At 35.4% G+C, this 14,356-nt stretch overlaps 1 protein-coding gene across 3 annotated transcripts in view; it reads right to left on the bottom strand.

The window, feature by feature from the left end:
• Positions 1-14,356, bottom strand: part of LOC145685982 (uncharacterized) — a 365,426-nt gene that overhangs the window by 52,439 nt on the left and 298,631 nt on the right. For 2 of the 3 annotated variants that reach the window (XM_081758785.1, XM_081758787.1), the window contains exon 2: positions 10,015-10,050. The exons of the other annotated variant lie outside the window; for it this stretch is intronic. In XM_081758785.1, coding sequence (XP_081614911.1) covers positions 10,015-10,050 — 36 coding nt within the window. The remainder of the gene's footprint in view (positions 1-10,014; positions 10,051-14,356) is intronic. 3 annotated transcript variants of the gene reach the window in all.

The raw sequence follows: 14,356 nt of genomic DNA, 5'->3' as shown, positions 1-14,356 counted from the left end.
TCTATGGGTATAGTTGTACACTAGACAGGATTCTACGTATTTCGTTATGATCGACACGATTTTTTTTAAAAGCATGAGCCTACCAAGCAGGATTCGTATATCTGCACAGAATTCGAATTATTGGGATAAAAAAAAGTCCTCCCCTATTTAATAAATATTCATCCTATGCATGAACGTATGATAGTTATTTCTTCGTCTCATTAAGAGCACAAGTATTTTTGGATGATACCTTTCTCGAGTTTTTAATTCTTATCTCTCGAATATTTTGTCCAGAAATAAATTCTATCCCATTTCGTTTGACAAAGAATAATAAATAAAATACAGTACAGTTCTGGTGGCCAGCTCACTTTCAAAGGGGTATTTTAAAAACTCAAAATTAAGGACCAAAACGGAAGGCATACATAATAACAGTAACCTCTTTTAGTTCAATGTCCTACGATTATCTCCTTTTTAGCTAAAGTGGAGCGATGATTAATGAAGATAAATCAATATGTGGTCTGGGATTAGAGAAGGGACCTCTTACACCAGATGTAAGCAATTTACCACTGAGGCACTGTGCCCTACTGGAATATACTTGAATTTAAGTAATATCACGAGAAAACTATTTGAAGTCTCTCTATCCCATCTGTATAGTCGGTTACTACAAATAATTATTTCTTTCCACAAAGATATTGTTTCTCGTAACTCTAACGCTATGGAATGTATACACAGATGTAAACTGGACTCCTTGCAAGGCAAGGAAGCCCTCGATATTAGTGTAGAACATTGACACGAGTAATCCTTATCTATTCGGAATCAAGAGAGAGAAAATCCCATGAACTACTTAACGAGTTCAAAGCCTGCACTGAAGAACTCGCTTGAGAGATTAAAAAAATACTTTTTGTCGTCTACTTTTCTTTAAGAAGTTCACAAGCGCACTCCCACTATCACCATTCCAAGAACAGCTATTAACAATGCAGCATGCAATGTTGTTATTGTCTTATACACGAAGAAGAAACTTGCTAGACGCCTCCAGGCTGACGACTTTTTGACAACTAACCGCATCTGTACACATATACCGAATAGCTAAATTGAATGACTCTAGAATAATCTAATGTGCAATTCACATGTAAAAAAAGGCATATATGAAACCTATAACCTTGCAAACTATTTTAACATCTTGTACCGGAAGGGACGGAAGGAATGAACGAGGGCCCCTGGTGGCTACTCTTCTCCCAGACACGTAATGTGGTATACAGATCAAGTAACAGAACCTATTTCTTTTTGAAGAAGATCAGACTTTTAAAAACATTCAAAAAAAGAAAATTATAAAAGCGCCAAAAAAGCAGAAAATAGTTTATTCTTATTACCTATAAAGTATGAAGTCGGGCTAAGCCGAACAAATTAATGCCTAATACAATTTATGCGGCATTAATATGTTTAGCTCAGTACGACTTCATAGATAACAGTAATAAAATATTTACTGTTTTCAAGTGCATTATTATTTTTTAAGTCAGTTATTCTTCTTTTAAGTTTGATTATTTTTTTTCCGGTTTCGATGTCCAAGGCGCTTCTCGCAGTGGGCAACTAACCACTGAAAAAGTGGATTATATTCTGGTAAAAACCGACCAAGACCGACATGTAAGCATTCATGACATCGCCAATGACCTGAACACCCATCCCATATAGTGTTACAGCATTTGGAGAAGCCCATTTCAAGTGTGCCCTCGGAAAATATGTGAAACATACTTCGGCCCCATCCCTGCGAACATTTTACGGAGGAAATCCTTCCTTTGCTTTGGGGAAAGACGTTACTGACCTAGGCTGTGCTGTCAATTTGTCACTCAGTCGTTTGGTCTCGACGAGTAAAGATCGTAGGCTACTTAGAATGGCTAACAGGACAGTTAACAGCGAAGTCCATGAAATAATTAATTGTGGCAACGCTGCCCGCATCCAACAACTGAAAGATTTCGGCCGCAGCAACTTGTCCCTCCTCTTTCAAGGAAAGTACGGGAAAACACACACCGACAGCAGCGCCACCAAGGGCACACTTGAAACAAAACCCTCCTACCAAAAAGCTCCTTGGTTAAATTTATATGCAACCCACCGTGTTGAAAGATCTTTGTAACCTACCTGGTTGTCGCATATTTTAGGGTAGTTTTATTTTCAGGTGTTTTTATACTTATTATTATTATTTTTTTAAATAATTTAAACTTAAGAACCTTCCTTGTGAGTACGTTGCTTATTCGATCACTGAAAACCGCATCGAAATATGATTAATGGTTCTCGATATAGGTCTACGATAGCGTATCTAACACATACATACAGGTCAAACTGAGAACAAGTCGATTAATAAAATTATTCTTTTCGGTATGCAGAAAAATAGCTGCCCTTCCGGTTGCTTTCCCCAACAAAGAAATTAAAACTGGCATCATTACTGCCTAGGGACTCGTTCAGTAGTAGAGCTACTTTGGAACGAAAGGTTGCACATGTGACCAGAACATCGTCGTGCACATGGTTTCAGCTCCCCCACCCTACCCTCTTCCATGTAAGATTTCATCAATTTCTACCTAGCACGTCGGGATCGATTTCTGCGAATGACGCGCATGAAAGGTCAACCTAATAAATGTCTTAATATATGTTGGTACAAATACATGATCTGTGAAACTGAAAAGCAATGCGACTAACCCACAAGACGAAATTTGGTGCTGTCTCATCTCGAAAAAGTTCGAAAAAAAAAAAGTATTGTCTCGAGAATGACACTAAATAATGAATGACTGTGGTGGTGGCTTAAGTAACAGTTTCTGATCTCCCATAGCTGCACGGCCAATCCATTGCTGAAGCAATTCCGAACGTCGCAATGATACTACAGTGACATAGCTAACATTCTGTTAATAATAATAATAATAATAATAATAATAAAAACTTTATTTATTTATTTATTTTGCCTAAACGCCGAAAAATTTTAACTTCGATCGCTAAGCAGGGTTGTTGGAATTTTCCCCAGCCCAAAATTCCCCCGTGGGTTTTATTGGGTAAAACCCACATAAAAAACAATAAAACCCAAAAAAGCCCACCTCAAAAAATACACTTCAGAACTTGGATTGAAAGAATAATCGTAATATGATTATGATTACTTTCTTTTAATCGTACTTCTTAGTGTGTGCCTAGTCTCAAAATTGGTTTAAAATATGTATTTACAACCAGAACAGAACATCATTGAAAACAAAAAAAACAAACAAACAAACAAACAAACAAACAAAAGTTTGGGGATTATTCATAATTAATTTTATTTGCGCTCGATCAAATTCGCTGTAACACTGTCCCACTGCAATCTATTATATAAAAATGAAAATAATTTTGTTTGTGCGCGCAACACGGGAAAACGGTTAAACCGTTTGGAATGGATTTTTGGATGCAGCTATCACGTACTTCGAACTAATGTTTAATCAGGTTATTTTGATTAAAATGTGTGTTCTATGGGGGGAGTGGATGGTCAAAATCTATGCGAAAATCTTAGTATCTCACTATTCTGTCGAGTTAGGAAGATGACATTTTTTATGTAAACTTCCCACTAAAAGTAAGTGGATCCGTGTCCCAGTATTTTTATGAGTTTCCTTTTTAACTGGGGAAGGGAAGCATTTTCTATTATTAGAAAGCGATTTTACCTGTTGTTTCTGATCGCATCAAACGGGAAAACGATTACGCAGTTTGAAACGAATTTTTGAACATACAGTAGTTAGTACCTACCCTGGGCTGGAATTTTAAATTACTATGATTCAAGGGTGCATCCTAGAAGGAGTAGTGGAAGTTCAAAATTCATGTTTTAAAAAAACAGTATGTTAACGAGCTCGCCAAGTTAGGAAGATTAAACTTGGTATATAAACTTTTCATTAAAAATAAGTTGGCACGATTGCAATGCTTTTGAAAATATTCGTTTTAAAGGGGAGGGGGTGATTTTCCATGATTCCTTTGTTCACATTGAAAGCGGTGTCTGTTGTTTGTGATCGCATCACGGGAAATACATGAACCGTTTTAAATGAGTTTTAGAAGATATTTAGTACCTACCTCAAACTGGGATATTATTATGTAACTTTCCTTAAAGTGCGTAAGGGAAGGGGAAGATAACTTTCCTAAGGGGAAAAGGGGTTAAAAATTCATGCCAGAAATAGAATATCTTACTACACTTTCATTGATATGCGTATCCTGGGCACTTCAGCTAGTATGGAATCAAAAGCAATGCGGCTATTATTTCCTTTATTTTGATTACATACTTGGGTATTAATATAAACAGATAAAATGTCTTTCTCCATGTGTCAGTCAATTACAAATCGAGAACGCTTTACTTGAAAAAGGAAATTACTGAATATACACCTGTATCTTCTCAACACTAACGGCAATCAGATCGTGGAACTCCGTAATTCTTCTTGTGTATCTGATGGAGGAAGTGTGTACAGTACAATTATTGTATGCCACAAAACCCCTTTAATCGTAAAATACATTGTAAGAAACCAAATTGGCAACTGAAAATGAGAAAAAAATCCATTCCCAACATTTCTGTTCTTAAAAAAATATTTCTTTTAGAAAAACAACATCCATTCAACAAAGCCATTTTTTTTTTTTTTTTTTAATCTCTGGCTCTTGAACTTGAGGTACTATCTTAGTATTTGACTGGCGTGTTTTGAGTGAAACTCAGGACAGCTGGCTCAAGGATTTCAATCGTAAGAGGGAATTTTATTCCTATTCTGTATTACATAAGATAATCCACCTCTTTGTTACTCTAGAAAACATTGTGTACTTCCTTCTTTCTAGAAATCGAAATATATTTATATGTAAGCGAGTGTCAATAGTGCAAAGTGTGTCCCACAAAACGTGTATGGGACTTCACGGATTCCTTGTGCATTATTTTTTTTCTTTCTTTTTTATTTCTAAGTTTAGTTCAATGTCTCATAGTTGTGCACCACCGCTAAGGGAAACTGTGATGATATGGATTGACAGTCGATTTTCACAAGCCTCTCTTGAAGTGACTTTTACACCAGTAAACGTGTTCGCCATGGACAGGAACAGATGGTAATCACTTGGTGCCAGGTCCGGACTATAAGGTGGATGCATAAAAACCTCCCAACCAAGCTCCCGGAGCTTCTGGCGAGTCACTATCGATGTGTGTGGCCTGGCGGCGTCTTGGTGTAACGCAATGCCTCTCCTAGTGGCAAAAGCTGGCCGCTTCTGGGTGATTGCTGCCTTCAGACGGTCCAATTGTTGACAGTACAGTTCCGAGCTAAGGGTTTGGCCGTAGAGGAGCAGCTCATAGTAGATAATTTCCTGCCAATCCAAACAAACACACAGCAAAACCTTCCTGGCCGTCAATCTTGACTTGGGCACCGTTTGCGCCGGTTCACCGCGCTTCGACCACGACCGTTTTCGCGTGACGTTGTCGTAAGTGATCCAGTCGCCAGTCACCAACCGCTTCAGAAATGGGTCGATTTTGTTGCGATTCACAGATGCAAATTCGGTCTATGAGTTTTTTTTTTTTTTTTTGAGTTAACTCGTGTGGCACCCATAAATCAAGCTTCTTTTTGTATCCAGCCTTATGCAAATGGTTTCACACTAATTTTTGTGCAATGTTTAGCTCTTGGGCAATCGACATAGTGCTTACATGACGGTCGGATGCGACAATGTCCATGATTTTATCGACATTTTCGACACTTGGCCTTCCAGTGCGTGGTGCATCTTTGACGTCAAAATTACCGGAACGGAATCGACGAAACCAAAATTGCGCGTGATTGGCTGTTACAGTATCAGGACCATAAACACTATTCACATTTGCAGCCGCCTGGCTTGCGTTTTTGCCTTTATCGAAGAAAAGCTGTAAAATATAGCGTATTTTCTCTTTGCTAGTGTCCATTTTGACTCGCGCTCACACAACACTGAGTCAACTCATCACAACTATCTGAACAGTGTTTGTAGTACGCAATCTCATCGTTTGAACGCCATCTCGTTGAACCCGATCGGATTTATACAACGCGAGATACAATCACTGAAGCCATCTATTGGCAAAATAATGGATTACTTTTTACTACACCCGATATGTGAATAGTAGTCTACCAGGAAATTATGGTGAACTGTATTGGTAATTGTAGGAGTATGATCCCGTTAGCTCATAATTCAAGGAGGTTCCCATTTACTCATAATTTTGACGTAAATTTAATTGTAGTCTACTAGCATTCTAGTCGTCTCCGCCCCCTCAATTTTAACATGCCAAAGATGTTTATAATACAACTTAAAAAAAAAGAACGAATAATTACAGGTTTAAGCACGAAGGCGGTTGTCACAGTAATTTTGGAACAATAATAGTTTCTTAGTTTACACCTGTTAAAGCATATCTTATTCATATTTTAAGATGCATTTACAAAGCAACCGATAATGAGAATGTGCTGGTATAATGAAGTGGTAATCTTTGGTGTGAATGATCATCGCTGGTTAGATAAAGTAGCTATGAATTTAAGTAAACACCGCGCATATCCTCTTCTGAGAAATTAACTCCGTCTCCGGAAGAATTTATATTCTCTTGAGAGAAAATGAATTTTCTATTGGACCTGATAATGGGTTGAAGTATAAGAGGACAAACATGCCATTCTTTCATGCCATATAAAAATACCAGTAGTGTTTTCATAATTTTCTTTTGATTTCACTCCCTTCTTGATCATACTCGTGGACGTTTTCGTGAACTCTAGGAAATATTTGAAACGCAATATCTAAGCAGTCTAATCTTTCGTAAATTAGAACAACAGTATACCGTATTTTACCCAAAGTTGCTTACTCACTCAATGTTAACGGGACGGAGAGGAATATGAAAGTAAGTACTAAGTTTGTTATTTGTAAATTACAAAATCAAACTACATTCAATATTAATGGCCAATATGGGACTTTCAGCAAAACTATCAATTGGAAATTATTATAACATCCTCTTTTTAAGTCTTAAGTTTTAGTACTAATAGCATCTTGAAGCTTATTTACAGCCAAAATTCTACGCATCTACGTGACTCCCTTCTAAATATTTCCACGTACTAACTACGGAAGAACAAACAAAAAATGCCTTCTGCCAATACACACTGGGAATACAAAAGTGTGTCTGGATCAATATTCTTTTAGACTGGCGCCGTTCTAGAACATAGATGTCGACAATTATTATTGACTGTCTAACATGTAACACGGGTAATGACCGAGACATTACGAAATTCACATCTCTGATGAATTAAATGTATATAAGAAGTGCACAGGAACACAAGAACTTTCTCAACTTTTTCTTCGCATATAGTATAAACCTGATTAACTTCACGAGAACTTTCATGTTAATCAAATACAAATACACTCGCAAAGAACTTACAAGTTCTCTACTTATTGAGATCCATCCTGCATTATCCACAATTCTACAATAATAAAATAATAATAATAATAATAATAATAATAATAATAATAAATAAAAATAAAATAAAAAATAATAAAAAATCTACCAACATATCTTTGGCTATAAAGAAGGCGTGATCTAACGCCCGCCCACTTTTGGGGAATAATAGTAGTTTTAAAAAATTGATCTACATTGTTCACAAGTACAGCGGGATAGTTCAAAAACCTCACATTCGGTCCGTAATGGGAGAGCAGATTCACTTCCAGTTAATGAGACTTTTTTTTCTTTTTTTTTATACGGAATTTGTGTTCACCGAGTAAAACATAAAGCGGGACCTCTAGGAAAGCATGACTGTCTGCCACTCAGCTTGCCAGCAACTGTGTTAACGCACCCATTAAAGTCTGAAGCGTCCGTATCTGTGTTCCGACGCAAATACATACATATCATCAGTCCAATGTTCAGCAGACGCCGTTGAATCGTACATAGTTGACGACGGTAAACAAACTTATTACTGTGCTCCAGCGTTGAAATAACACTGTAGAGTCTGTCATACCTCTGCGGATAATGTTATGTCATATGCTCACATTGCGCCGTTCATTGCCCGATTGTCGCTGCATATGTTCTTTTCTATCCATTGTTCGTAGACATGCATAAATATCATAATAACACTGTACGCACACCAATTTTACGGTACGAGAAGTCTTTTGCGGCCTTGTTCGAACGCAATTATCTGTCTGTATAGAGTCCGTTTTACGTCGATAAGCCATAGTGATGCTTACGCACACCTTTCCTGTTGATTTCTCTACGTTCAAATGCAGCGTAATCGCCCCTAACAAAACTAGGGTGCTCCTGGCCCCATGCATGCGCCCTGCCACTTAAATTATAATCGTTCCTACGCATATTTTGCAGTACAAATCCTATGAGTTTGGGTGAAATTCAGTTATTCCCTCCTAGTTCTGGAATGTTCAGACAGCAGTGAAATCTTTAAGTTTTACGTCCCACGCTTATGCCGGTGAGGCTAAAGGAGACGGTGATAATGAGAAAAATGGTGGAATGAAGAATATGGGAGGAACGGGAGGACCCCGAGAAAACCACGATCACGGTGTTTGTCCACCACAAAGTCCACACGGCGCGAGCTGGGATCGAACCAGGGACCCCAAGCACCGGAGGTGAACGCTCTACCACTGAGCCACCGCGCCCCCCAGACAGCAGTGAATATAGAAGATGAAACTCTTCCGAAACATTTTACTAGTTGGATCAGAAAGGCTATATGTCGGAAAGGAGTAGGTATAGCAATGGGAAAAGTTAACCCATTGGAAACAACTTATATAAAAATGCAGCACATAATGGTGCTCCTTTATTAATATATTGTTACAAACCATATGTATAGATTGGTAACCGCTCTCAATGTAAGTTCGTAATATTCCTTGTGATACATTCCACGTAGTTGTTTGGAATGGCATATTAGTCGAAAGACATAATTTAGCATTTCATTTTGAAGTCCAATAATGTGTATTGAGTTCTATAGAAATGCTAAAATCTAAACACTTAGATATGTAAGTTACAAGTACTTTGTACTTGTAAAGCTTATTGTTGGAGTTATAGTGACTAAGTGGTAAGGCGCTCACCTCTGAAGCAAAGGGTCACTGGTTCGATACCAAGTTACGTGAGTTTGTTGTGGACAACATCGTGTCCACGGGTTTTTTTTCGGGTTTTCCCGTTTACTCCCAAATTTTCATTCCATCAATTCATCCATAATCATTTACTTTTATTAACCATCGGTATCCTTTAGCCTACAGTGCATAACCATTTGACGTAAAATTAAAAATTTCGTTTCATTTGCAAGGTTTTTATTGCAGACATTGAGTACTCTGGATTATCTGTCCTGAATAGCAAGTAGAATTCCCTCCAAGCAAGTAGAAAGTTTAAATGTATGTATGTATGCACGCAGACTATATAGTTATTAACTTCATTAAAAATGTACAGCTAGATTATACAGCAAGGACAGAGTGACACACACTTTCAATGTAAAGTTCTGAATTCTTACATTGCTGAAGAATTTTCAGTACAATAGACAATACATTTCTTTAAACAGAATATTGATCCAACAATTTTTGGGACATATTTGAATAATTTATGCCAGTTTTACAGCCAATCATTTTCACTAGTTAATATCCTGTAAAAGGAATCCTATTAGTGCTCTCTCCGTATTTTGTTTTAATATAAAGAAATTATGTTTGCAGAAAAGTATTTTAAGAAATATTGGATATTTACATGTAGCAGGTAATGGATTCCTATCCAGAATTTCTCAATTGAAATGGAACTTTTCAATTAGAATAAACAATGCTTTGTCATTATACATTTTTCAGGTTACAAAAAAAAGGAGATGGAAGGTTCACTGTAATCAGCTCTTTAGTAAACATTGTTTATATCTTTCCGGTAATGTTTATCATAAAGTAACATATTATATAACGAACATTAAGAAACTATCATAATTAATAAAAGGTGCAACAGCGTTAAATAACGAAGTCAACACTGAGGTACTCTCGATCAGAAATAATCAACAAAAGTATTATGGGAATCAAATTAGTTCGTTATTATATTTAACAATGATGTTAGTTACTCACCTCTTGGATTCAGCTTCTCAGGATTAAACCAAGCATCTGCAATAACAGAGTTAATGAGGTTAGTGAACTTATAGTTAGTGGTAAATAAAGACTATGCTTTAACAATTGATTAAAATAAATGATTAACCTTTTATAGCAGTATGTAAAGAAGTTCACGTGAAAGTTATTCATATTGTGTGAGATTCATGCAAATTTTGTAACAAAGATTTGTTACCATTCATGCGCTTCCTTACTATCTTTCATGAGTTTTGTTATTATTAACATAAATGACACAGAAAACAGTTACTTTTCAACCATCGATAATCTGAATTATGAAATTATCTTCCAATCATAACTGACAAATGATTCTCGTGCTTTTTCGTCTTGTATATCGAGTGAAAAAATGAATATCTAATCTAGTAGATTTTAATCAATGTACCATATGGTAGTCGAGCCTAAGTAATGACTATTAATTGGCATTAATGATACTAACATTCTCCAATTCATATTAGCTACAAAAATTGCCCTTGGTTTAAAGACTATCGTCATATCTACTAACTGTACTTCAATGCAACTTGGCAAATATATAGTTTAGGGGACACAGTACTTTCCGAAGTACCTTCCGTCATGTATATAAATCCAGTTCCCCACACGGAGTGCCCAAATCGAAGAAGATTTTTCGGGAAAACAAGAAAATTATCTGGATTTACGGATCGTAACATTCATATGGTGTCATCCGAAAAGCCTGATTCATTCTGAACACAACGATGTACGAACTATGAATCTAAGGTACTTTCAAGAATCCTTTTGTTTTACCGAACCGAAACCGACTACAAACTATACTTACTACTTCTACAATCCTTGTTTCTTAAAAACGAAATTCGTAAGTAAAGAAAATATCGCACACATGGATAATGAAATAACATACAAGGTGGACCATTTATCGTAATACGCCCTTCTAACTTTTGAACTAATGCATAAATCTCACTGAAATTTTATACCATGCCAATATTAACACAGGAACACTGTCTGGCATACCCCATAAACAACAGACTAACAGTGCTGCCAACTCAACACAGTTATAGTTCTTTGAAATAGCACTGCGTCAAATTATTACATATTTCAAATATACATGTTAAACGAAAGCTAACAATACCATACTTATGGTTCAGTGTTGCAAATTAAGAACAAACATCTAAAAACAAAATTTTAAGTGGCTTTTATAAACAGTAAATACGCAAGTGAAACGGACAGGACAACGTACATTCAAAATACTTCAGTGTTGAATGCTATGGTCGTGATATATTTCAAATAAATAGAAACAAAGTTACAAGGAATTGAAAATTTGCCTCTTTTCGTAAAACCGCTTAGGTAAGTACTACATCCAATTATACAGATAGTTTTCAATAGATTTAAAGAACATAAAGCTGTTCACATCAGTTCGATCTCTAACCGTTCCGGAGATGTGGCAAACATTGCTAAAGTTTGAAACACTACTTAGAATTATGTAATTACGAAAACTTCTTGTAATTACAACTACAAATAAACTATTGTTGTAATACTGTCAAAGCAAAGTAGATCAATATTAAAAAAAAAAAAAAAGCTCCGACAAATAAGCCATTTTAAGCAATATAGCAATCCTGACCAATGTTTTTCATATCTCTGAAATAGTTTGTGGTACGAAATTGCTGAAACGACAATATGATCTTTATGTCTACTGGAAACCATCTACGTGATCCTTGTCTAAGCATTTTTCAGAAATCAAGTTTGAAAAAAAAAAAAAAAAAAGGAAAAAATTCAATTACGCATGTAACTCTGTTTCTATTCATTCAAAATATATCATTATCATAGTATTCAACACTACACTACTTTAGATGTGCATTGCCTCGTCCGTCTTAGTTGCATTATTTTCGCTAAGGTTTGGATGTTTACAATACTGTAGCGTCTTTAGTTTGTAACATTGAATAAAAAAATGGGGTACGCTGCAAGCTTTTGTTTAATATCGAAATCTGAAATATGTAATAATCTATCGTAGTGCTGTTTGAAAACTACAGTATAACTTTATGTTGGTTTGGTAACACTTAATCTGGCGGTATTTTGATTATGTTAATTTTCCGCTGTTGATATTTCCAAGGTACGAAATTTCTGTGTTTTGTATCTATTAGTTTGAGAGTTAGAAGCGCATATGAAGATAAATGGCACACCTTGCGTATGCAACTTATTTCCGTAACGATTATGCTTTCAAATGTAGTTCCTAACATAATAATGGTAAATACCTCCTTTGTAATTTAGCTGTAGCAATGTTATGATACATGAATCAAATTCAAGTAAACATTAAATACAATCCCCTCTGATTGTAACTACACTAATTAAAATGCAATCAAATTCATCCAGATTAACATTTTGAATTCTAGGCTATGTAAATTCATTCAGCTTTCTATCAGTTAAGTGCATTTTTAAAATGCTTGTATCGGGTAGTAGAAAAAAGGCAGGCATACGAAATTATGTGAAAAATTAATCATTAAACATTATATTTTAAAATGAATACAACATTTATTAGTATTATTGGTTGGAAGTAAGATTCAGGCATCATTCGCTTTCATTAATAAGTTACCTCGAATCCTGCTCGGACTTAGGATCGAAAAGTGTTAATACAGAAAGTATTTTCTTAAGGTCCTCTCAAATACAGATGTCCGTCAAGAAACTTGTCAAAGCTAATAATGGCGTATCTGTGAAATAGTTCCAGATCACTTTTTCTTCATCTCGCTAATCTAAGATATGAGCATCTTATTCAGAACAAAAAAGTGGAAAGAACATTAAAAGGTCACTGAGAGAAAAGAATGGCTAACCTCAACATGAACTCACATAAAGAAAAAATCCAATGGATTTTGGAATTGAGTCGATACGAAATTCATTAATACGAAAAGTCAATAATTAATAGCGCTTCGAAAAATACTGGAAAGTTATATTGATTTGATTTGTTCAATAATTTGAAAAAATATGACAAAAAGGCTGATGAGCACACTCACTGCAATTTATACTCTTGGTTGATAAAATATCGCAATCCTTAATCTCATTATGGTTTACCAGCATTTTATCTCAATTACTGAGGCACAAGAGTTATCTACTAATCAGGGTTCACAAAAACCGTGGTTTTTATTTAAAAAAAAAACAGGTTTTTTGGTTTAAATAATTTACTCTATGTATTTATATTACATATGGACAGAAATAAGTTTGTTTCGCCTTGGTATTATTATGCAACAACCGAGTTATGTTGAAAGGGGTCACACAACGCTTAAAGAGGAATCCAACCGCTTCTCGGCTTACATCCGAGGGAAATTTTCCTTCATTTGGAAACGAAACCGGGACTAAGTGACCACAACTGCGATACGTCTGCCGACTCACTCAAGAAGGACTCCTGATAAAAATACGTTGTACTGATCTTTACATACTTGTTAATATAATTTTCAAGCGTCATTTCACAAGGACAAAAAGATAAATAGTTGAACAAGTGAAACCATTATACAGATTTACATATGGGCAATTTCAAAATACTGCAGACAACAGAAGAACTAATTTAGTCCAAGTTAGTTCACTACGACTTTTATTAGTCCAAGTTAAAGAAATACAACGACTTAATTGACGTATCAGTACGAAAAGTGAATCAAGATGCGAATTATTTAAATCCACTTTGACCAATTTATACATAAATAGATATCAAAGATACTTCTGATTTCAATAAATGCCTCTCGTGCGGTTTTATGACCCCCCCCCCGAGTACGGCGTTTCGATGTATTTTATTAGTAGTAAATATTAAAACGAAACAATATGTACAATTTTTCTCTGATTGCAACTGCATAATAATAATAAACTATTAAAAAACCACATAAGAAACATTCATAAACTTATACAAAAAAATAAAAGTTGCTTTTGTAGTATAATGGGGAATTTAGGTCTGAATATAATACAGTGATAACCCACAATGTGTGTCCATCAAGATTTTACGAACACACACTTTTATGAACATTTTTAGCTTTTTGATTTAAACCAGTTTTTTTTTTTTTTTTTTTTTTTTACCAGCTGGTTTAAACCAGCCAACCCTGCTACTAATATTTAAAAATGACAAGGAAGGAAATCCCTATTATTATTATTATTATTATTATTATTATTATTATTACATTTTTCGAAAACTGAATACTAAATCTACTGACTGTCAATTCGTATTACCCAAACTAGAAAACCTCTGATCAATGTAAATGCGTCAGTAATTACGAGATTATATTTCTTTACGTGTCAAATGAGGAGCATGAACTGCTGCTAGCATCATCATGTAAAATTTCTGTTGAGAAAATATAGTATGTTC

This window comes from Thermobia domestica, chromosome 5, assembly GCF_964235325.1.
Source record: "Thermobia domestica chromosome 5, izTheDome1.hap1.1, whole genome shotgun sequence".
NCBI lineage: Eukaryota > Metazoa > Arthropoda > Insecta > Zygentoma > Lepismatidae > Thermobia > Thermobia domestica.
This window is presented reverse-complemented; position numbering and strand designations above follow the sequence as displayed.